Raw genomic sequence first — 26,127 nt, 5'->3', positions numbered from 1 at the left:
CCCCGTTGTTAGCAGAATCGCAGTTCAGCTATGCTCAGTGTGATGTGGAGATGCACCTCCTGCTGGTCACAGTTCCCTACAACCTGAACTAATCCATCTCTCCAGTTTGTGTGCACCTTTCTGCTCTAGCTGCGCTGGACCGCTCGTCGTCCTGCACCGTGGCATGCGCTCTCAAGGCTCTGCTTGCTCATTGCTGCTGCCTCTGCTTGGAATGTGCTTCCCCCCTTCCCCTCCATCTGGTGACCTGCTCCTCATCCACGGCCCAGCTCCATTGTCTCCATCTCTGTGAAGCCTGCCCTGCACCCTCCACCTGGAGCCAGGCCCTCCTCCCGTAGGCCTCCCTGCTGCTTGGCCACGAGGTCTGCGGCTGTCGGTCTGCTGCAGCTAGACTGTGAGCTCCGCGAGGGCAAGGCCCATGTCTCTCGTTTTGCTTTGTTTTGGTGTATATATATAGAATCCAAAGCCTGGCACACGGTAGGTACTTAATGTTTGCTGAATGTTTATTTATTTTTCACATCATTCCAGAAGTTTATAGTGGCTGTGAATGTTGATTAAATAAATGAATGCACTGTATGTATTTTGGAAATGCTTTTTGTTACCGTTTTCTGAAAGTGCTCTGTCTGAATTTTGGGGCCCTGATCTTATTTTTGCGTCTGATTTTATTTTAGTTAAGACAGAAAATGGAGCTTTTCCTTTTTTTCTAAGTAAGCTTCTGTTTGGGGTAACACTGACATTATCTCTATAAAGCAGAAAACATATTTGTGGGTAATTAATAATAACTATACCAGGTCTTTCTAAAGTAATAATGCAGTATAGAGAAAGTTGAGAGATATACAGATTTAAAGAGATTTAAACAGGAATCTGAGGTAGAGTTTGGCTTTGAAGTCAGATTGTGAAACTGGCGGAAGTTCATTAATTGCATTAATATTTTTTTATATTCACTAGTTTTATTTTTTAGATTCCACATATAAATGATAACATACAGTATTTGTTTGTCTCTGTCTCACTTTTTTCACTTAGCATAATGCCCTCCAGATACATCCATATTGTTGCAGTGCCAAAATTTCATTCTTTTTTTTTTTTTTTGATTTTTTTTTTAATGGCTGAGTAGTATTCTGAGGTGTGTGTGGTGTGTATGGTGTGTGTCTATCTGTGTGTACATTTATATATCAGATCTTCTTTCTCCATTTATCTGTTGATAGATACTTTAGGTTGCTCCTGTGTCTTGCTTACTGTAAATAATGCTGCTATGACCATTTGGGTGCATGTATTTTTCAAATTAGTGCTTTTATTTCAGCTACATACTTGGGAATGGGATTTTTTTTTAAAGACTGTTATCTTGAAAAAATTAGAAATGTGAAGAACAAGAAAAACTTTGAATTATAAGCAATACAGTTATAAACAGTATAAATTATAGATTATATTGACTGGTATATTGATTTTAGTATATCTTTTGTATCAGAGGGGAATTTACTGAGTGAATAACTTCAAGTATGTTTGGAAAGATACCTTTTGAATAACTTTAAAAATGGCCTTTAACCCTTTTAGGATTGGTGGGTGCAGAAGAGTGGAGGTCGTCTCTCAGTTGACATTTACTAAGGCTTCTGCAGTACCTCTTCCTGTTTGTCTCAAATCCAGTCTCAAACTCACCCTGGAAATCTGTTCCATTCTAGATTGCATTGTACCTTACTGATTTTCTTGCCACTCTCATAATTATTTCTAGCCCCGACATCCATCTCTTTAGTAGACAAAGTCAAATTAAAATAGCCAGTTTGTTACTGAAGTTATTCCCTTTGGCTAATGGAAAAAGACTAGAGAGTGATTTGGAAGTCGTCAGGCTCGAGCTGATTTTTTGAAGTCGTGAGTGGCTTCCTCGGAGCTCACTCACAGGGAGGAGTCGTAGGAGGGCAGCACTGCCAGTAGCAGTTCTTGTGAAGATGTTTCATCACAGATGTTCCAGCCACCAGCCACACGTGGCTGCTGAGTACTTGAAGAGTGCCTAGTGTGGTTGACTAACTGAACTTGTAGTTTTATTTAATTAAGTTTAAATAGCCACATGTGCCTAGTGGCTACCATATTGGACTGCACGGTTCTAGAGTGTGCCTCTTAAAAATGACTTTTGCTTTAAAATCTAAGTACTGTTTAGGTGTTTATGCAGGCTTTATTTTTCCAAAGAGGAGATGTTTCAAGGTTTTAAGAGATAACGATCCTTAACCTTTTAAGAAGGAAGTTAATTTCTTAACATACTTAGAGAACAGTCTTAAGATTGGATAGAAAAGAGTATGGTGATCCTCAGTGCGTGATATATTTAAAGAACTTCAGTAGCTTAGTTTTCTTGCTAGAAATTTATTTTAATGTTTCAGATGTGTAAATATTAAACTGAATTCCTGTGTTTCTAGCTCTCAACAACACTGAAACATTTATGAATTAAATCCACAAAACTAGTAAAATTCAAGTTCTCTAACATTAATGTGACTTATATTTTACAGCTTGCTCACAATATGCATCTGGTATGGAACACATTATATTTCAGCCTGACTTGTCAGTGCTGCTAATACCTTGGAAAGACTCAGTTCTTTCATCATATTTCCCTAGTCACACAAATTGGATGTATTTGGAAATAAAGAGCATTATGGTCCCTTGAAGGAATTAATTGTATAAGTCTGCCATTATTTCTTCTCATGAATTACCTTGGTTTATGGTAGTATACTGGGTTTCCCTGATCACTCAGTGGGTAAAGAATTTGCCTGCCAAGGAGGAGACGCAGGTTCAATCCCTGGGTCAGGAATATCCCCAGGAGAAGGGATATTAGCCCTGTCCTAAGTGCTCCATCAAATCATCCAGCAGGTGATTTGCTCTAATTATCTTCAACAAAATAATAATAACAGATTCTTGAAGAGAGCTAATATTTCTTGGGGGCAATAGTGTTGCGCATTGGGAAACTTCAGTGAGTTGGTGGTAGTGGTGGGAATCAGATTGGGTGTTGGATGTAGAATGGGTACCATCTGGCAAAAGTGGGGTCTGGAGGCAGGGAGAGCAGTTAGAGCAGTTTAGTCCGGAGAAGCAATAAGGGCCTGGACTAACGCTGTAGCCAGGAGGTATAAAAAGGTGAGACTCAATCAAGACAAGTCAGTAGATAAGTCTCTGATGAGTATAGAGCGTGGGAACTCCTGATACCTGCTCCAGTTCTGGGGTGAGTCCCTTGGGACAGTGGTCAAGGGGGAATAGGGCAGGAAGAGCAAGTTTGGGGAGAGGGTAGATAAAGAAGACTGAGTTAAACTACTCTTATCTCTTGGACTCTGAAAGATCTCATGGACTTCCAGGGATTCCCGGGTCACGCTATGAGAACTCCTGTCATAGTGGTTTGCTAAACATTGACATTGCCCAGTGTAGGGGCAGATAGAGAAGTATCTTGTCACATTGTAGGCAGTGAATAAAAAATTAGTTATGTGGAGAGGCAGAAGGAACCTCCAGCAAGGTAGTAGGAGAGTGAAGAGAATGTGGTGTTGTAACAGCCTAGGAGAGGTTTTTTGGTTGGGTGCCCTGGCAAGATGGAGGAGGATAAAGACTTTGTAGTGTTCACTGGATTTTCAAATAAGTTACCTGGTAACTTGGATATAACCAGCATCAGAGGGTTAGAAGGACCAGGAGTCATATTTAGAATGCCAGAAACTTTCTGGGAAACCAGAAATTATGAGCAAAGCTGTAGCCTGCCGTTGTAAAAGTTTAAAAATTTTTTACTTAATCTTACTTGATTACGACCTGCACACATGGTGGAAAGGATATTCTGTGAGACGCATCTCTCTCCTCTTTGAGTCTCTCAGGCTCAGCCTCTTCCCTAGAGGAATTATCGTCTGCCAGTTTTGTTTGTATACCCTTTCAGAGCTTCTGTGCACTTACTGAGCATGTACGCATACGTGCATTTCTGCCTCTGTCCTCATAAAATGGTTAGACTGCTCTTGTGAAGTTTGAATGAGAGACGGAGGAAAGAGGACAGTGTTTGGAAAAGAAGGCACGATCACGGAACATTATCACTGTTGTTGTTTTTCCTTTAAAAGATGAACGAGGCCAGCTTGGAACTGGTAGAGTCAGGGAAGATGTCTAACCTGAGAGTCCACATTTCAGGATGCTCTCCAGGAACCTTTGAAATGTGTATAATATTTTCTATGGTTTTTTCCTAAGGAGAAAGTAATCTTCACCAGTTTCTCAAAGGAGAATGTAATTGAAAAAGTTAACTACTGTTTTACAGCAGGAGAAGGAGCAAGGCTTTGGCAAAAAATGTTAAGGATCAGCTCACTTGCTGTAGCTCACATTAGACCTTTGTTTAACTGATGAGGAATTTTTTCACTTATTAAAGTAGCACCTTAGTGGGGTGATTTATTTCAGAACTATGGACCCCGTTGTCAACTAAAGGGCCCTGTGGTAGGATCAGTCTGATTACTAGCTCCTGGTATGGTGGTAAGATCTACTTGTTGGCTTCCACTTTCCTAGTATCTTTCCATCTAAACTGAAAACAGAGATCCCATTCCTTCCATAAAACACTCCTGGCCAATAGGAAGGTAGCTGAAATGTTTTCCAAAGATGCTGGTCCTGTTTTCAGTATTTATTAAGCCTCGTGGAACAGAGTGGCTTCTGGTCTCTCTGTTGGACCCGTTGAGGGTGGAAAGGGGAGGGAGTAGATCACAGATGATGAATCCAGCATTTCTAGGCCTTGAAGTGCTTGCAGGGGATCACTGACATCTCACTTAAGGGTGGGCCACTCTTAAGTACAGGGTTTTGTGCAGTTGGAAGAAATGGGCAGAAGCAGAAGTGAGGAGCGAGTAGCTGCTACAGCGGTGCAGTGAGGGCTAACGATGGTCTAGGCATGCGTGGCGGAGAAGGCAGCGGCTCCCCGCTCCAGTCCTCTCGCCTGGAAAATCCCACGGACTGGGGAGCCTGGTGGGCTGCGGTCCATGGGGTCGCGAAGAGTCGGACACGACTGAGCGACTTCCCTTTCACTTTTCACTTTCATGCACTGGAGAAGGAAATGGCAGCCCACTCCAGCGTTCTTGCCTGGAGAATCCCAGGGACGGGGGAGCCGGGTGGGCTGCTGTCTGTGGGGTTGCACAGAGTCGGACACGACTGAAGCAACTTAGCAGCAGCAGCAGCAGCAGACATACATGGTGATAGAAGTGAAGGGATCCTGGTCTTGTTCTGAATATGGGATTGACAGAATTCACTAATGAACTGGGTATGAAAGATGACAGAGAGTGCCCAAGTGTGAGCCCTTAGATTTTAGGTAGATTGAATGACTAGGTAAATGGGGTTGCCGTCTACTGAGATTGCCTTAGGAAAGAATTTATATGGGTGAATGCAATGAATTCAACTTTGAGTGGCCAGAGTTTGAGACGCTTATTAAACATCCAGATGGATTTGTCATGTCGTGTGTGTGTACTGATTGAGAGGTCTGAGCTGGAGAGCCATTGGGTAGAAAGTTACATAGGTAGTTTTTCAAGTAATGGGCCTGGAGCTTATAGACAGAAGGATCCAGAATGAAGCTCTGAGAAAATCCAGTGATTGACATTGAAGTAGAGCAGAAGGAGCCAGCAGAGTGGATTGTGAAAGGTAGGAGAGACACAGGAGAGGAGAATGTTTCCAAACGGAGAATGGTCAGGTGTGCTGATGGCCACTGAAACGTTCCAAACGGAGAATGGTCAGGTGTGCTGATGGCCACTGAAACGTTGAATGTTGGAAGAAAGAAATTTCCATTGAGTTTGGCAGCAGGAAGGTCATTAATAATCTTGATACCAGTGGTTTTGGGGGAAAGAGAAGCCAGATTGGATTGGGTTGAAGGTGAATGAGAGTTAAAATTGCTCACGGTGGACAATTCTTTCTGTAAATTTTCTTGACTAGGAAGGAGAATCACTAGATGGTAGATGAAAGGGATGCTGATTCGGTTAATTTCCCATTTTATACTGTGGAAAGGTAAGAATGGGGCCTGTTGCACCAGTGGAAAACCACAGAAGTTTAAGCACATTGACAGGGTAATGATGGACCATGGAGTCTATACTGGGTGGGGAAGAATACGGAAGAGGTTTTGAAAGAGTAAGAAAACAGGTCAGCCAATGGGCAGGGAGTATTGATGGGTTCAAAGAACCTGGAGGGCAGTCCTCAGTGAGTTATAAGAACAGGAAGTAGAAATTGGAAGGTTGGATGCTTGCCTGAGATATTGGACACGGTATAGTTACCAGCGTAGACAAGCCTATTCCTGTAATGTTAGGTGGGTGAGGCTGGGTAGAAGAACAGGTTAGAGGATTCAGGATATTGGGTGGATTATCCACGTGGGTACTGAGGCCTCTAAGAATGAAGACTAAGAGCTGGGTTGGGGAAGAAAACATGAAACAGAAACTAAAGTCCTCAGTGAGTAAAGGAGAAATCAGGGAGGAAGGCAGAAAGTCATACAGTCAGACCCTGTGAGCTTCAGGGGAGCTCTGCTTTTTGAAGGAGGAAAAATAGAGAAATGATGTGAGAAAGTAATGGGGAGAAAGGAGGAAAGCTGAACCACTTACTGGGCCTTAGAAATGTAGTTGTCAGAGAGGAAGAAGGGAAAAGCCTCTATCTGGAAGAACTTTAGGGGCATAGGATCTTTGAGGGGTGGCAAGTTTAAGGAAGTCCAGGAACTGGAGAGAATGTTCAAAGAAAATGTTGAGGATATAGGAGAGCCTGCTGACTCCCAAGAGTGTACAGGGTAAGGACTGGCAGGGGGAGTGATGGGTAAGGTTAGGGGTTGGTTTTCAAACTGAGCTGGTAAAGAATCCGCCTGCAATGCGGGAGACCTGGGCTTGATCCCTGGGTGGGGAAGGTGCCCTGGAGAAGGGAACGGCTACTCCCTCCAGTATTCTGGCCTGGGGAATTCCAGGGACTGTGTATAGTCCATGGGGTCGCAGAGAGTCGGACACAGCTGAGCGACCTTCACTTGGTTTCGCTTGACCATAACTAGAATTTTTAAGATGCGAGACAATGGGATAGGAAACAGCGCACATTCCATTTAGTAAGGCTGATTATTTCAGGTGATTTTTGTGATCTGTACACCCTTGTGTGTACTGAGTCATGATTTAAAGTATATATTTCTACTCTAAGTTGAAGTCAAAAAAGTTTGAGGGCCACTGAACTACAGGGTGGGCGTACAGAATGTTATAGAGATGAGTACTGCGTGATGACGTATGATCTGGGGGGCTTGGCTGTTGGGTTATTATGAGGATAGGATGTGGGGTGTGATGGGACTAATTTTGATAATTCTAGAGCAGAGTATGCAAACGTTTGGAATATAATTGTCCTGATTTTTTAGAAAGGAAGTGTGTACCTCTGCCAGGTAACTATAATGAATGAACTTAGAAGCACTTTCTTAGGCAAATAGGACTTGTTTGGATCTCTGAGCCCCCGAAGAACTGACTTTATTCCTGCCTTAGTTCTCAGCCCCCCTACATGCCTGATATGTTACAGGACTACTGAGCGGAGTATGGGCTCCTTAAACAAGCACCTTTGCTCACCTTCCTGAGAGAACAGTCTTACAATTTGGGGCAGGCTGAATTCTCAGTAAAGTTTTTGGAATCCAAAGTTGATTAGCTCCATTTATCTCCTTGTTGTCATTTAGTCGCTCAGTCGTGTCTGACTCTTTGCGACCCGAAGAACTATAGCCCACCAGGCACTTTTGCCATGGAATTTCCCAGGCAAGAATACTGGAGTGGGCTGCCATTTCCTTCTCCAAGGGATCTTCCTGACCCAGGGATCAAACCCACATCTCCTGCTTGGCAGGCAGATTCTTTACCACTGAGCCCATGGAAGCCCCTAGTTAGTACTATCTGGTTTATCACCTAGTTAATATTACTGTTACAGATTAAATTGTGTAACTCAATCAAGTGATTACCTGTCTCATCACTATTACTTAATCTGTTGACACCCTATTAATTGACCTTATAGTTTGCCCCAAGGTTTTAATTTCCATACCAGTCTCCTCTGTCTAGAACCACTGCTAAATTTTAGGTTATTTTCATGTACAGATGAGAAGTTGTTACGGCAAGTTATACTGAGATGATTAAGTTTTCAGATCCATAGTGAACATTTTTCCTGAACCATGGCTGTCTGAGAGCAGCATGGCATGCTTCTTGCCAACGTGCATGGATTGTTTCGATGCCTTAATCTCATCTTGGCAGTCTTCTGGGTTATAAATTCTTTGTACTCTTTATTTCCCATTATTTCATGTTATAACATCACTCTAACTGACTTTGCCAGAAATACCATCTGAGGATTATTTTCCCATGGGATACTTTTGTAGGGCTGGCTATGTATCTATAAGCATAACTTCATGTTATATAGTAATTAATGGAACAAGCCTGGGGGTTATTTTACATTAGTGATCTTGAGGTATATAGTAGAGATGATTATGTTTGATAATTTTGACATGGATGTTGTAGACCACATTGAATTAGTAGCTTCCACTTAACATAGCATGTACAAGTTTAAGGCTGACAGTGAGACTATTCAGGAATAAGGGCTGCATAACTTAAGATCTTACATGTAACAGACCTTTTATGCATCATTTACTCCATAAAATTTTTTTTTTTAGCACATTCTGTGTGCACAGACATTATTCCAGATTCTGGAAATACTGTGTTTGTGGAACTTATTATTCTAGTGCGTTGACTAACACAATTTAAATATTAAATGCTACACAGTTAATTAAGAACGGTTGAGATTGACTCTGTGGCTGTGTTAGGCCGAATGATCAGAAGGGAATGATTTTTGGCCAAGAACTGAATGAGAAGATTCAGTTCTACAAAAACCAGAGGGTGAAGTGTTCTAAGCAGAGGGAATAGCCAGTGCAAAACCCTTAAGGCAGGATACGTTTAGCACGTGAGGACAGGTAGTAGGCTGGAGGTTAGTGAGTGGGAGAGAGGTACTAGGTGAGGCCAAGGAAGCAGACAGACCTAGTCACTGGACCTGGCAAACCAGGATGAGGAAGGGTATAGAATGCTCTTGTGGACTTTACGTAGGGGGCAATATGATTTTTTTTTTTTTGCTGCTGTGTGGAGGATGTACTATAGAGGTGCAGGAGTGGAAGTCGGGGGTCAGTTATAACAGGAGGCTATTTACCTAAGCTGGAATGATGGTGGCTTGGACAGTGCTCATTTAATGAATAATTAAAGGAGTAAGATGTAGCAAGAGACACTATAACTAAAGTTGACCTTTGAACAACACGTTTGAACTGTACGCATCCACGTATATGCAAATTTTTTTCCATAGTAAATAACTGCAGTACCAGCGGTCAGCAGTTGGTTGAATCCATGGCTGCAAAACCACAGATCAAAGCTTTCTTTGTGTGAAGTGTTGACACTCCAAAGTCCCACGTTGTTCGAGGGCCATTCCAGAGAACTCCTAATTTTCTCATGTGCAGAAATCTTTAGCGGCAAAATGAAGATAACTAAGAAGTTATTAACAACTAACAGCACTGTTCCATTTTTTGGCCGATTTGAGCTAGGTGTTTAGATATGGATGGGATAAAGATTTCTAGGAAGCAAACAGTGAACGGAAGAAATTTGGCCACGTTAGCAGACAGACTTGCTGATGAGAGTAGTCTGTTCAGTATGAGTAGGTTCAGCTTGTTAACAGTTAGTTCCTCAGAGATATCAGAATGTACTAGACCTTCGGAGAGGTTCTGGGCTTGACCTTTGTGCTAATAATGAGAGTAGATGTAGAGACATAGTTGCCCGTGGTATGGTTCTGTCAACATTTATTTTGGATGTTGGAGTTTCTGTCTGTGGATGTCAGTTTCACTTAAGTTTTATAGGTCCTGCAGAGTTACCTGATGTTTAGACTCTCTCAGTGAGAGAATGAAGCCCTGCAGAAAATGATTTGTGTGACTGTTTTCATAATTCTAAGGTTGTGTACTCAGCTAGTGCCAGCCCGGATGTAAAGGAGATAATGAATTCCATGCAGAAGAAGCCTTAGTTTGAGCAGAGCTGCTCTGTTTGAAACTCATTAGCCATCAGTCCTTTTATGACCTCATATTAACTGAAGTTCCAGGAAGGTACTTTTCAAACAAAATTCTTCAAAACTTAATTTCAGTGATGAATTTCAAACCGCTTCAATTAACTATATCCTCTTTTAATGAGCTCAAAGTGGAGTCCACCCGTTTTATTATCTTTTACATATTCAGTATTCCATTGATCTCCTTAAAAAGGTATTATCTTATTTACAATATTACATGAAGTGGATTTTCATTACAAAATCATAAATCCCAGATACATATTTTCTTTACTTTTTGCAAAAACCTTTTTGCAAGGTTGCACGACTTTGTCAATATACTAAAAACCACTGAATGTCAATATACTAAAACCCACTGAATTGTATAAAATGGTGGATTTTATGTTGAGTGAGTCATATAAAAAAAACAGAAGGACTGTAAAGCACTTTGTATTGTTGGCTTTTGACTTTTGTGGAAACGAACTGGCTACTGTGTATATCCGGGAGCAAATCCAAAATTAGGTTTTGAGGATAATCTTGGTTCCCCCTAAAGCTCAGGCTCCTCTTTGCGTTAACCAGGAGGTGACTTTCCTTATGGGGAAGCTTAATAGGTTAAGGTTTTAAATTTCAATAGCATGTTCAGTAAGATGATAGTGCTGATAATAGAGATGCTGCTGCCGCTGAGTCGCTTCAGTCGTGTCCGACTCTATGCGACCTCATAGATGGAAGCCTACCAGGCTCCCCTGTCCCTGGGATTCTCCAGGCAAGAAGACTGGAGTGGGTTGCCGTTTCCTTCTCCAGTGCATGAAAGTGAAAAGTGGAAGTAAAGTTGCTCAGTCATGTCCGACTCTTCGTGACCTCATGGACTGCAGCCTACCAGGCTCCTCTGTCCATGGGATGTTCCAGGCAAGAGTACTGGAGTGGGTTGCCATTGCCTTCTCCAGATAATAGAGATAGCTACTCTTTATTCAGAGTTTATGTGCCAGCATGACTATAAGCTATACCACTGTTTTGTCTCCTCGCTGCCTTGTGAGTGTAAGCTCTGAAGGATTTTGGTATTTGTGAGTGACTCCATACACAGCACACGGTCTGTACCTGGCAGATAGTAGGCATTCAATATTCGTTCAGTAACTGACTTAATGAAAGCTGCTTGAGCAGCAGCATCGCACATGCATTATCTTGTTTTGATTTTTGTAAGAATCTTAAGAATAGTTACTGTATTTACCTCGTTTACAGATGAGGAAAACGACTTTAGAAAAATAAAGTCTTTGCTTCTCAAATTGGGACCTGAATATCTCTTGGGGTATGCAAAACCACAGAATTAAAATGATGCCTGGAAGTGTCCTGTTTTCTTTCTTTTCTCCATTTTAAAAATTGAAGTAGGTGGGGTTTATCTATTTTCAAAGAAGTTCAGAGGGTAGCAATGAAACAGTATTTGAACGCTACAGCTTAGAGACACATGATCGGCATCACTGCTTTACTTTTCCTCTTCTCCAGCGTTGTGTGCTCGGAGAAGGCAATGGCACCCACTCCAGCACTCTTGCCTGGACAGTCCCACGGACGGAGGAGCCTGGTGGGCTGCAGGCCATGGGGTCGCGAAGAGTCGGGCACTGCTGAGCGACTTCACTTTCACTTTCCACTTTCCTGTATTGGAGAAGGAAATGGCAACCCACTCCAGTGTTCTTGCCTGGAGAATCCCAGGGACCGGGGAGCCTGGTGGGCTGCCGTCTATGGGGTCGCACAGAGTCGGACACGACTGAAGCGACTTAGCAGCAGCAGCAGCAGCAGCGTTGTGTGCTTAGTTGCTCAGTCGTGTCCGACTCTGCGACCCCATGAGCTGTAGCTGCCAGGCTCCTCTGTCCACGGGGATTCTCCAGGCAAGAACACTGGAGTGGGTAGCCGTTCTCTTTTCCAGGGGATCTTCCCAACCCAGGGATTGAACCCATGTCTCCCACATTGCGGGCAGATTCTTTACCAGCTGAGCTACCACGGAAGCCCTTTCTAGGATTAACCACATTAAATCATTGAAAGGTTACACAATAATCAGGCCACACTAGTTTAGTCCTTTTCAGAGTCGTCTTCAGTGAGTTGTCCTTTAAATATGTTCTTGGCTTTTATGGAAGATCACTAGAAAAAGAAAAAGCATTTGAAATCTGTTTAATATCTGTTGTGATGTTAAGTGTCTATGTTTTTTTTCTAGATTTAACACCAGCTTTTGTTTTCCTCTTTAATTGGTACGCTTTCTCCTTTCTGAGTATGAAATCTATGTCATTGAATGTTTCTTTTTTTGCCCACACCCCTAGAAAGTTCAGATCCACATCAGATGGTGAAGGCTAGAATCAATTACTGTTAACCATTTCAAAAGGAAATTTGTTTCTCCTTGCCCTTGATTTAAATTAATTTTTATTGTATATTTGTTTTTTGAAGTTTTAAGAGCCATCTCAGATATTTATTAGAAAAAGATAAAAGTTAAAAAAAATTTTTTAATTTTTATATTTGTATTCATCTCAGGGGGGATAGAATAAATTGTCAACAATTATTTGAGTTATTTGAAAACTTCCCAGCTTAATATACACATTATTATAAAATACACTAAACTTTTATTTGAGGCTAGCCTGTATACTGAGAAGATATATCGGAGATTGGAAATGGTTAGAATGTGTGTTTCTGTCAGTTTAGTTTTATAATATAAGGAACTTTGTTTCACTTATTCCTATATTGAAAGGGAAGATTTCAAATACACAAATAGCTTTAATCTTGTCCGATTTGGAAAAAAGTACTTTAAAGACAGAAAACAGTAGCAGTCCCTTTTCTGATCTGTTTGTACAGTAAGGTTAAAATTTTGCTGTGATTTTCCAGACAACTTTCTGTTTGGTAATTCACATTTGCATTTTTAGATTGTCATGTAGCAATACACAGATACATTAACCATGTTTTAATATTAAACTCACACATGCGCAAAAGTCTCAAAAAGAATGCTAAAATAACCACCACTATAATGACCGTTAATATATCCACCAGAGTTTATGTGGGTATATTTCCTAAAACTGTACAAATGTTAGATTTTTAATCTGGCAATATGATATTACAGAGAAATTGTTTTTCTGTTATTGTTCAGTGTGGTCATCTTCGTATATGCTCAGTCCTTACTAGTCACTTGTGTTATTTCATTTTTTTCTTTTTCTTTTTTTCATTTCCCTTGGTGTATCAGTGTCTTTGTTACTGGTTTCTAAGAACTTATTTATGACTGAGGATGTCATACAGTACAAATGAAATACCGTATTTTATTGCCATCAGTCTATTATAATGTTTTGTAATTTGTTTTGTATTTATATTAAAATATATGTTTAAAAGAATGTTTGCTTTATAACTCCTAGGTTCATGGCAGATTGGTAGTTATTTAGAAAAACTCAGACAACTGGGTGTGAATTAACAGTGACTCTTTTGATAGTCCTCAGGAGAGAATGGTAATAAAATTTACTTTTTTTGTGACAGTTTCTGGGAAAACCATTTAGTCCAGCTTCTCAGGTTATTTTACATGATACTATTGTAGAATACAAAATTAATTAGTAAAAAATTCTTTCTTCAGAGCTTTCAGGCTAGTTTAAAAGAGGAAAAATAGTAAAATATAAATAAGGCCAACAGAAGAGCAGTGTTGCGCACTCGTGAAAAACCTCATTCCGCTCCACTGGGCAATAAACTGTCATTGTCAGACAATGACAGCTTTTAACCAATAGATTAATTTTTTATTATATCACAAGCATAATGAAAAAAAAATTAGTCTTATCATTGTAGCACCAGTAGTTTTACATGTTACATGCTTCCTTCCAGTCCGTGTGGATTCAGGGTTTTATAGTTTTTTCCCTTTTATAGTTTTGAATAGTTTAAGCTAGTCTCTGCGTCCTCCAGTCATTCTTTGTAACAGAATCTTACAGACTCGACTGTGTTTGTTCATACAAATAGTTGCTCTGTATTTGTCTACTGATCCCATAATACCAGCAGAGTATATTATTCTTTGTTAAAGTACAGAAACGTTAAAAACCAAGCAAGGTACTGTTTTGTGGTAGATACTGCTTATAACAAATTAGTGGCAGGAAGAGTATTTTGTAAGCCATTATGTTAAGCGTCTTTTGGACTGAATACTGACTGATACAGGTTGGTTGGCTTCACTTAGGGTCTTAGAATGCTCTTGATGTCATAAATCAGAGGGATCCAAACCTTCTGCACATCACAGAATTACCAGGAGAGTTTTAAAAATACACATTCCTGGGCCTCACACTCTTTAGAGATGGAATCCTAAGTGGTTATTTTGCAGCCTGTTGGCCAAGTTTCCATAGCTCTAAATCAAGATTTTTTTTTTTTTTTAAACCATAAAGATAAGAAAATGAAATGCCTGGGAAGTGGTATTGTTAGAGTCTTTTAAGATGAATATGCCTCTTAAAGGTAAGCACGAATGTCAGAATAAAAGTGAATGAGAGAAATGACCAGCGTGCCCACTGTGTACAGAAGAGCAGTGTGCGTGGGGTGGGATAGGGTGGGGGAGTGGAGACTCACTGAATAGGGCACCCAGATAATATAACTGTAATAACGGTCGGATTAATTTCTGACGTTCTTTAAGCAGAGGTCATAAACTCAATACCTGTAGGGCTCAGACAGGTATCACAAATGTGAGCTGAGGCCTTTTGCAAAACGGCAACCCTGACACCTCTAGTGGCCGCCATTACTAATGAGTCATGGCCTGTTTTCGCCAAATCAGTCCATTTCTAGATCTTTGAGTTTTTAAGAGAAGCTAGAATTCTTGATTTTATGCCAATTTTATTTGTAGCTCTTAGCTTCATTGACTCAAGAGACCAAAAACTGGAGCAGAACACATCTGTGGGTTAAACCTGGTCTCCATGCCGCCAACTTGCAGTCTTTGTTTTAGAGCGGTGGTGCCCAAGTGTGCGTCCCTCAGTCGGAATGCAAATTCCCAGGCCCGACCTCAGACCTCCTGAATCATCATTTCTAGGAGGGAGACCCAGTAATCTGTGTTTTCATAAGCCCCCTGGGTAACTCTGATGCATGCTCAAGTTTGAGAAACACTATTTTGGAGTCTGGAAGTTGATACAATTTTTATTTGGAGATAGTTAATTAAAGTTCATTGACATCCTGGAGATGATTTATCAAGTACACTTCTATACTAAAAATATCTAATGTAATATATGTTATTTTCGGATATATTTGACCCTTTCTATCTTTTTGCCCAAATCAGAAGGATGTTGTTTAGTCACTAAGTCACTCTCTGTGACCGTATGGATTATAGGCCACCAGACTCTGTCCGTGGGACTTCCCAGGCAAGAATACCGGAGTCGGTTGCTATTTCTTCTCCAGGTGATCTTCCTGACCCAGGGATTGGACTCGTGTCTCCTGCACTGCAGGCGTATTCTTTACCGCTGAGCCACCAGGGAAGCCCAAATGAGTCAAATCCCATATTGTTCCTTTTCTTCACCCCCACCCTCCCCACCTTACGTTACAGTACTTCCTGTGAATTTAATAGCAATTCTGTGCCACATTTTCATTTCATTAAGAAATAAAAATCTTACGTCCTCCTTTTTTTCCACTGGTTGTTTAAAAGTCTGTAAGTATGTGGCTTGCTTTTCTGAAACTTGAATTTTAAGTTTCTTTTTAAAAAGTGTGTTACAAAATTAAAGATAATATTTTATTACATTTTCCTAAATTGAGCTTTGTGGGAATTACAGCTTTCTAATTACCTTTTTTAAAAATACATATATATAAAAGGGAAGGTTAACCTTTGTGGTTTTATGTACGCCTGGACCCCTAACACTTGAGATGATTTATATTTTAATAGCCAAGTATGCCATTATTTTCCTCCATTCTCAGAATATAGAAATGATTGCTTTCCTGGTTATTGACTTGAAAGCCCTCCTTCCTCTTGTATGCTGCTGCTGCTAAGTCACTTCAGTGGTGTCAGACTCTGTGCGACCCCATAGATGGCAGCCCATCAGGCTCCCTAGTGCCTGAGATTCTCCAGGCAAGAATGCTGGAGTGGGTTGCCATTTCCTTCTCCCATGTATGAAAGTGAAAAGTGAAAGTGAAGTTGCTCAGTTGTGCCAGACTCTTAGCGACCCCATGGACTGCAGCCCACCAGGCTCCTCTGTCCATGGGATTTTCCAGGCAAGATTACTGTATAACCCATCCATAAATATATATTTGTTTGCTTAAAAGTTGCTAGTATCTTGTTAATCAAATCAATTTTGAATTTTATATAGAGAATTTTTTGACATTTTAAAGAACACAACACTTTTTATTATGAAACTTTACATAAGTCTTATATAATAAAGTGTTAAAAATGTACTTCCGAGTATTTAAAATGCTGAGATTGGGAAGTTGGCAATAATCCAAGTTAAAGTAATAGATATTGAATTAATAAGTACTTAATTATATTTTTATATAATATTTATTAATTAAAACACTTATATCCACAGGGTAAACCAGACTTGAATACAACATTGCCAATTAGACAAACAGCATCTATTTTCAAGCAACCAGTAACCAAAGTCACAAATCATCCTAGTAATAAAGTGAAATCCGACCCACAGAGAATGAATGAACAGCCACGTCAGGTAAGGATCTAGTTGGTTCTCCAGTTTTATTTTTCAGAAAATTCTGGTGTCTTGACCAGTCATAGTGCAACTTAACTCTGGCTAAAATGGAATATATTTGGAAAGAAAATTGTTTTATGTCCTAGGCTATTACATGAATGCTGGAGAATAGCTTAAGACAATATTTAGATAAAATGTTTTAAGAAGAAATTAATTAAAAAAATAAAAAATTAATTTCATGGAGTACCTTTTTATGCTTTTGTGTGACTGTACCTCAGACTTGGTTCTGCTCATCTTAGCTTTTTTTTAAAGATTATCTTTCCAGGGAGAATATTTCCGAAGGGGAAGAAGCATGCAGTTTGTGTTGCTAAGTTTAAAAATATTTTCTATTATTCGAAAATGACGTTTTGTTCTGATTTCTTATTACACGAAAGCAGTCCCTCCCCTTTGGAAAAACAGAAGTAAATAAGCTTTGTCAATAGGGTATATTGTCCTGTGGCTTCCATTTTTGTATAAATGGCATTTATTTTGCTCTTTCTTTATTGCTTCAAGCTGTATTCCACCAGAATCTTTTCTCAGAAAATAAGTATTATCTGAAAGGCCTCCCTGCCGCTTAATAATGCCACACAGCCCGGGGAGGGAGACTTGGCAAAATGCTTGAACTCTCCAAATAATCTTGCGCACTCACTCCCTAATTGTGGTAAAAAAGGTTCAGGTGCTTGGTGAAATTTTAGTAGCAATTGGGGTGAGGGAGTGGAGGGAGAAACCTCGGTGCATTTTTTTCTCTCCTTTCTCTTCCTCCTCCCACTTAAGGATTAGAAACGCTGATTTACCTACGACCATTATCTTTGACTCTCGTGTCCCCTTTGGATGTCTCACTCCACCTTTTCATTTGAATTTTGTTTTTCACTAGTCCCTCAAGTGTCTCATCCGCAGACTTCATAAAGGACTGGGCCAAAACTTTCAGACAGTTGCTCTAGAAGAAGCTGCCTAAAGAAATGCAGTTCCCACATCCTCTGTAGTGTTTTTTCCTCTTCAGGTGAGCCAGGAAAACAGAAGATATTTGGAGCCACATTGGATCAGCATCTTGCTATAGATGTCTCAAGATTTGAAGTTCTAGACTTGCTTTACTGTTGGTCCCCAAGAGATTCAACAGGGGCCATGTAAGTGTATCACATCCAACATAAAGATGCGTACCTGCATGTGCCTTGAGGCTCCTGTCACCACTCAGGTTTCCGTGGGCCATTCAGCTTCCTGTGCCAGGCTTTCCCTTCTGTTTCACTCCCGCACCCACCGATAGTCACCCAGCCGCCGGCAGTTTAGATACTCGTCCCAGCAGGGAAGCAGTGCGGCCATTGTGAGCCTTGCCCACCTCGACAAAGCCGTTGCCTGGTTGTGTTCTTTCTTAGATACTGTCTAAAGTCTTGAACATCCTGTCCTTCGGCTTTTTGGTGATTTAAAAATTGTTTCTTGGTAAAGATTTTTTTTGTTAATTGAAAATTCCACAAGTATGTCATTGGGTAAGACAGTTTGCTTCAAAAAGCCACAAAAATAAAGAAAGTAGAATAATGCGTCATGTTAGTTCCATATCGAAAATTTGAGTTGTCTCATTGAGAACAGATAGCATTTAGTAAATTTTATCCCCCTTTGCCCTTGTCAAGTCATTCTCTGTAGTCTCTGAACAAATATTTTGGTTAAGAACAAACCAAATAGCAAATTATGGCCATTTTAACAGGAATTTGTGTTCTGCACCTAAGTTCAGTCACAGATTTTAAAAACTGTACTTATTATAATTCACTGGGTGTTTATCTGGTTATAGAGGTATTGGCAGCCTAGATGTTTACAGCTGAAGTAACCAGATTAGTTGCTCCTTACTCTTTGGTACATTGAGGAGTTTTTAAGTTTTCCTTCTTTAATTAAGGTTTATAAGATTATTCTCAAGTGAAAAGATCTGTCAAGAAATCGAATTCACCCCCTAGCCCCCATAACAAAAAACACTTATATCATTTTTAACCCAGATTTTTTGAGGGTTTTATCTTCATTTTAGAGCTTTCATAGACAGAAAGTGTTAAAGATTATTTAGGTTACTTTTTCAAATACTTGGACTGTTTTTCACATTATCCTCTGTCATTTGACAGTTTTTGCTGGATGTTTTTGATTATACTGAGATATTAGTTGTCTCTCCCCCTTTATCTTGAACATAAGAACTGAGGTCATATTTGACTGCTGTCCCGCTAGTAGGATTTCAAAATATAAGACTGTGCCTTGAGTAAAAGTAGGAAAATAGTAAAGAGGCAACTTTGGTGTTAATGTTTTCAAAATCATGATCTTGTCATCCTGACTGTTTAGATTTGGGTCTTTTGGTAAAGGAAGATGCTGATTTTAATTATATTTTGACATGAATATAGCAAATGGCTGCTAATGAGCTATTATTGTTGAGGAGATAGGCAAAAAAATACATAGGCAAAAATTCTTCCGGTTTTGCTACCTTTTACATAGCTTCATCGAGCTAGATTAGTAATATGAATTGCCGATATTTCATTTGGAGGAGATAGTCTGATCATAGAGTAAATAAATTAGCCAGTGAGGTGTCTGTTTTTTGAGGTTCCTGCATATATCAGTGTTTTTTATCTTAGCTGTAAATATCTATTTATTTGGCTGTGCCAGGTCTTAGCTGTGGCATGAGGGATGTAGTTCCCTGACCAGGGATCACCCCTGGGCCCGTTGCATTCGGAGCACAGTTAGCCACTGGGCTGCCAGGGGAGCCTCTACCGTAACTGTACCACATTCTTTTAGGATATTTAAGCTAGGGGTTTTGTAATTCCTTTTGGAGTCTTGAATTTTGAGACCTAGAATTAGGATTTGATTTTTGGATCTTTTACCTTAAATCAGTTTGAAATGTTTAGTCTACATGTGAAGCAGTCATAGAAGTTAATAATTCCCTGTTTTTTATAACAAAACTCCTATGCCTGAGTCTATCTATATGGCAGTCTATTTTGAATTCTTTAAAATATATGAATTATGAATTTCTAATATATTAACTCCTTGAAAATGCCTTAATTTAAAAAGTGCAAATTTAGGGTACAACAGTAATGCGTTAAACAGAACTCAGCAGTGATTTCTGCCTGTAATTAATTATAAAGTAAGGATGACTTTTGTAAAACCTGGTTATGCTAGTGTAAGTAGCTAGCCAGCTTTATATATAAAATATAAACATATCTAGCACATGCTTGTCTTTTTATTAGATTAAAAAGAAATCTGGGGTGGGGGTGGAGGGAACTCTACCAACTGTAAGACTGTTATTCCAAACAGTAAGATCATTGAACTATCCTTATCTGGCCAGATATGTAAATCACATCCTAAATTCTTTTTAATCCAATTGAATTGTGATTTTGCTGTTACGGGTGTCTTTCCTAGCATCCTTTCAGTGTGTGAAGATCTCACATGTCTGTTTCCTTATTTCTTTAATGCTATCATCTTTAACATCTGGTCTCTTGCTTTTTCTCTTTTTTTAATCCACCAATCAAAGAAATTTCATCTTTGAGCTTCATCTTTTACTTCTTCCTTTTAATTAAACTTGCTGGGCTTTAGGTGTTTCTGATAGTCTTTGAATATAAATTACATTTCTTACAGAATATTAATTTTTTTTTACCCAAAAGTAAATATTTAAATCACTGAAGAAATGGGCTTAAATCTCCCACCTGATCCTAGATTTTTTTCTTTTTATTTTGTTAACTAATTCTTTGTTCAAAGGATACGAAACTTTCCTTTCCTCCCTTCCAGAAATGTCTTTTTTAAAATGTTTTCTTCCCCAGCTTTATTGACGTATAGTTGATATGTAACATCATGTAAGTTTAAGGTGTACAATAGGATGATTTGATATATGTATACACTGCAAAGTGATAACCACAAAAAAAGTTAGTTAATACATCTATCTCCTGATACAATTACCATTTTTTTTGTTGTGGTCGTGATAGTGAGAACATTTAAGATCTCTCTTAGCAACTTACAGGTGTACAGTACAGTCTTGTTAGCCGTAGTCACCAGACTGTACATTAGATCCCCCAGATTATTCCTCTTTTAACTGGACGTTTGTACCCTCTGACCAGCATCTCTCCATTCGCTACCCTTCTTCAGCCCCTGGGAACCCACTATTCTTCTCTGTATTTCTGTGAGTTTGAGATTCCACATATAAATGAGATTCTCCTTTTGCCTTATTTCATTTAGCATTTGATCTCAAGGTTCGTCTACATTATCACAAATGGCAAGATTTCCTTCTTTTATGGATGATAGTATTTCAGCGTGTATATATATACACATCATTCATTTGTCCATTGATGGACATTTAGTTTGTTTCCATATCTTGGTTACTGTGAATAAAGTTGCAGTGAATACGGGGGGTACAGTAGGTCTCTGAGGTGTTGATATCATTTCCTTTGGATACTTACCTGGAGGTGGGATTGCTGGATTGTATGGTGGTTCAGTGTTTGATTTCTTGAGGAATCTTCATGATGTTTTCCATCGTGGCTGCACCAGTTTACCTTCTCACCAGCACTGCCTGAGGGTTCCCTTTTCTCTTCATCCTTGTCAGCACTTAGAGCTCATCTTTCCGATAATAATCAAAGGGGGACTGTTTTTAAATGTTAGAAGAAACTTTCTAGATGAAAGATAAATTTTAAAGCCATGCATTTTTAAAGACATTCTATGTAAAAATTCATAAGATACTTTAGTATTCATTTATTTTGACCCTGAGAATTTCTCCAGTTCAGTTCAGTTCATTTGCTCAGTCGTGTCTGACTCTTTGCGACCCCATGAATCGCAGCATGCCAGGCCTCCCTGTCTATCACCAACTCCTGGAGTTCACTCAGACTCATGTCCATCGAGTCAGTGATGCCATCCAGCCATCTCATCCTGGGTCGTCCCCTTCTCCTCCTGCCCCCAATCCCTCCCAGCATCAGAGTCTTTTCCAATGAGTCAGCTCTTTGCATGAGGTGGCCAAGGTACTGGAGCTTCAGCTTTAGCATCATTCCTTCCAAAGAAATCCCAGGGCTGATCTCCTTCAGAATGGACTGGTTGGATCTCCTTGCAGTCCAAGGGACTCTCAAGAGTCTTCTCCAACCAACACCACAAGTTCAAAAGCATCAGTTCTTCAGCGCTCAGCCTTCTTCACAGCCCAACTCTCACATCCATACATGACCACTGGAAAAACCATAGCTTTGACTAGCCGGACCTTAGTTCAGTCTTGCCAAAAAGAAGTTCAGTGCTCTGCAGAATGTCTGCTCCTCCTTCATGGTCTTTTTTTTCCCTCTCTGAAAATGTTTAGTAGGTGTGTGATTTTAAAAAAAATTCACTGACATGTGTTTGTAGGCCTTTTTTAATTCACTGAGCAGTTAATAGGCGATAGAGGGAAATGTTTATCCTTTGCATGGAAAATGTTCTTGTCATTTTTTCCTCTCTCCTGCTGAATCCCTTGACTTTTCATTCTCTCTTTGTATAAGTTGTGTATTAGCCTTAGAATTTCCCTACTTCTGTTTTTGTATTTTCTCTCTTATTATGATTGTTGTTTTACTTTCCAGGATGTTTTCTTGATTTTAGCTTTTTGTCTTTTTTTTGGTGGTGGTTTTAATTTCCAGCAGCAGGTTTGCACATAGAGCTTTGCCAGTCTTATTTTATAGCTACGACCTCTACTCTTAGCTCTCTGAATCTGTCAATTATGAGGATATTTTTTGTTTGGTATTTGGTCTTTCTCTGCTTCCTGCATTGACTGTTCTCTTGTTGTGGTTAATTTCAGTTTCTGTCTTTCTTGTTGACTGTTATGGATATTGCTTCAGTGAATATTCTGGTACGTGTTTTTGATTCGGGGTTTACCCCAGAGTAGAGTTTTCGGGTCATAAGAGTATGCATACGTTCAGCTTTATTAAATGCTACCATCTAGTTTTCCACAGTGGTTATACAGAGTTCCCCTTCTACCAGCAGTGTGCAGTCGCTTCAAATTCTTGTTAACACTTGATATGGTCAATCTTTAAATTTTGAACGTTCTGATATGTGTTTAGGGATACTTTTAGTTTTTACTTGCATTTCCTTGATATTTAATGATATTGTACACTCTTTGTATGTCTGTTGACTGCATAGATATCCTTTCTTTTGAAGCTTTTACTCAAGTCTTTTACGCATTGTTGTGTTAATGGTGTCTTTCTTTTCTTCACCGACTTGTGGGAGTTCTTTGCATATTCTGAGTATCAGTACCTTGTCAGATCTGTCACACATATCTTCTTCCAGTTTTCGGCTTAACCTTTTCCATTTCCCTAGTAGTGTTTTCTTGGTAAATGTAAGTTCGTAATTTTAAGAGACTTGGGAGGTGGGATAGAGACTGGGTGAGTATGGCAGTGGGGGCTTCTAAGGTGCTGGTGATACTCTGTTTCTTGATCTGTGTGGTAGTTACATGAGTGTGTTTACTCTGTGAAACTTCAGTGAACTGTAAACTTTTTTTTTTTTTTTACATTTTTCTGTATGTAATACTTCAAGTTATAAGAAGTAAAGGACATACTTCATCAGTCTCTTCCTTTTATTTCTGTGACATGTTTAAGAAATTTTTGCTTACTTAAGGTTATCAACATATCCCTCATACCATCTTCTGAAAGCTTTGTTTTACTTTTCCATTTGGGTCTTTAATCCATCTGGAATTGACTTTTGTATATGATGCGAGGTGGACTGACTTTTCTCCTGAATGGATATCCAATTGACTTAGCACCATTTACTGAAAGACCATTCTTTTCCCATTGCGTTGTGTTGTCACCTCTGTGATATATGAAATGTATGAGTGAAAGTCTTGTGAAAATCTGTTTCTGGTCCATGCTGTTCCTTTGGTCTGTTTGTACATGTGAACTTGTTTCTGCACTCTGTTCTGTTTCATTGGCCTGTTTGTTTTGTTGAACTTGATATCTAGTAGTGTAAGTTTTCCAGCTTCGTTATTCTTCAGTTGAGATTATCTTGGTTAGTCTTGGCTATTGTCATTTCCACGTACATTTTAGACTCAGCTTATCTGCTGCTGCTGCTAAGTCAATTCAGTCGTGGCCGACTCTGTGCGACCCCATAGATGGCAGCCCACCAGGCTCTGCCGTCCCTGGGATTCTCCAGGCAAGAACACTGGAGTGGGTTGCCATTGCCTTCAATGCAAGAAAGTGAAAAGTGAAAGTGAAGCCGCTCAGTCGTGTCTGACTCTTCGCAACCCCATGGGCTGCAGCCTACCAGGCTCCTCCGTCTATGGGATTTTCCAGGCAAGAGTACTGGCGTGGGGTGCCATTGCCTTCTCCGTCAGCTTGTCTAGTCTTCTTTAAAACCCGCCAGGATTTAAATCTATAGACCAATTTGGGGGCGAATTAGCGTTTTTGCAATACTAAGTCTTATAGTTAACTAACCTCGTATGTCCCACCATTAACATTTTGTAGTTTTCAGTCTAGAGATCTGTTATGTCTTTCATTTGTTGATATTGTTGTTTTTTGATGCTATTCTGATTACATTAAAATTTTTTCTAGTTGTCTGTTGTTAATATGTAGAAATAAGCTGAATTTTATATACTGTGTGTTCAGTTATCTTCCTAAATTAACTTATTAAATAATCAGTGAGTCTCTCCAACCTTATTCATGAACAAGCAAGCATATCATCTACAAACAAGAGTTTTACTTCTTCCTTGCCAGTCGTTAAACATTAAATGTTTTTTTCCCTGTCTCTCTTCACTGGCTTCAGATGCCAGTATAATCTTGAATAAAAGTGATAGCAGATATCCTCATTGGTTATTGTAATACCAGGGAATATTTTGAATGACTTTCCATTAAATATGATGCTTGTTATAGGTTTTTGTGTTTTTTTTGGTATATATCCTCAAATTAAGAAAATTCACTTTAGTTTACTAAGAATATTTTCCATGAATGTGTATTGAATTTTATCAAATTATTTTCTCTAACTAAATGATAAAATGTCCTTTATTCTGTTAACATAGTGAATTACAGTGATTGGTTGATGTGAGAAATTGCAGTGCTTGATTTTTTGATTGGAGAACATACCTTGAATTCCTGGATTAGTAAGCTCAGTGTAGTCATGATGTGTTATCACTGTTTAGATTTACTGTTATTTTGTTTAGGATTTTTTGCATTTATATTCACAAGAAAGATTGACTTGCATTTTTCCTTTCTCATAATTTTTTCTCAAGGTTTTATTGGCCTTGTAGAATAATCTGGGAGGTGACCTCTCTGAATATTCTCTGGAAGAGTTTGTGTAAGATTGCTACTTTTCTTTAAATGTTTGGAAGACTTATTTGTGAAGTCATCTCAGCCTAATTTTTTTTTTTTAATTATTGAATAGTGATTTATAATAATGAAAAGCAGGAAACAATCTAGTTATCCAACAATTGGGGAACAATTAAGTTATGCAACAACCAAACAGTAGAACACTATGAAGCTCTTTAAAGTCAAGTTCATACAGTTTTTAAAAGCATAAAAATATACTTAAGTTATAATAGCAATTATCTATACAATAAGAACTCAACTGTCCACAAAATAAAAGTTTTAAAAAAATGAAATCTATGATTTCAAGTGTTTGTTTTCAAGCGGTGGCATTATGGGTAATTTTCCATCTTTATCTTTACCCTTCTCTGTGATTTCACATTTTCAATGACACAGAACAGCTAAAAAGACTCACCTATGCCCATGTCCAAATAACATCTGCCAAGAGACAGCATTTATAGATCCATGAAGCTCAACATAATAGATTTAAAATGCTTCATTTTTTTTTTTTCTTTTTTCCCTCCCACCTCCCTCCCCATAACATCTCTGTGGGTCATCCCCATGCACCAGCCCCAAGCATGCTGTATCCTGCGTCAGACATAGACTAGCGATTCAATTCTTACATTATAGTATACATGATAGAATGCCATCCTCCCATATCATCCCACCCTCTCCCTCTCCCTCTGAGTCCAAAAGTCCGTTATACACAGCTGCGTCTTTTTTCCTGTCTTGCATACAGGGTCGTCATTGCCATCTTTCTTGTTTTTAAATGGGAAGGCTTGAAATTTTAGATTCAGTATATTTAATCAGTACATGGATGAATATTCATAGTTTCTATTTCTTATAACAGTTTTGAGAATGTGTTTTTCTAGGAACTTGTGCATTCCATAATTTTCAAATTAATGGTATACGTTGTTCACCGTTATTCAAAATATTCAAATAGTGCTATATTTTCTAGTAATGTTTTCCAGTTTTGTAGCGTCTGTTGTATTATTGTTTCTCTGATGTGGGTAGTATCTAGATGAAAGGTGGGATGAAGTATTGGGGGGAGCTTTCTTAACAAGTTTTGAACTCGGTTTATACATGCCTATTTCCCCATGGAAAGCCAAATTAACTTATTAACATAATATTTATTTTGTAGAAGCTAGTTAGTTACACAATAGGTTAAGCTTCGTCTTATTTCCCACTTATTGCCTTAAAGTAATTTTCTAGTAATATTGAGACTTTTGTTTTCTCATTCT

At 39.2% G+C, this 26,127-nt stretch overlaps 1 protein-coding gene across 1 annotated transcript in view; it reads left to right on the top strand.

The window, feature by feature from the left end:
* MBD2 (methyl-CpG binding domain protein 2) overlaps positions 1-26,127 on the top strand; it is a 67,772-nt gene that overhangs the window by 18,847 nt on the left and 22,798 nt on the right. Inside the window, exon 3 of the mRNA XM_052660300.1 lies at positions 16,488-16,625. Within this exon, the coding sequence (XP_052516260.1) occupies positions 16,488-16,625 (138 nt within the window). The remainder of the gene's footprint in view (positions 1-16,487; positions 16,626-26,127) is intronic.

Source organism: Budorcas taxicolor, chromosome 22, assembly GCF_023091745.1.
Source record: "Budorcas taxicolor isolate Tak-1 chromosome 22, Takin1.1, whole genome shotgun sequence".
NCBI lineage: Eukaryota > Metazoa > Chordata > Mammalia > Artiodactyla > Bovidae > Budorcas > Budorcas taxicolor.
The sequence above is the reverse complement of the archived record's forward strand: the minus strand, read 5'-3'. Positions and strand labels throughout refer to the sequence as shown.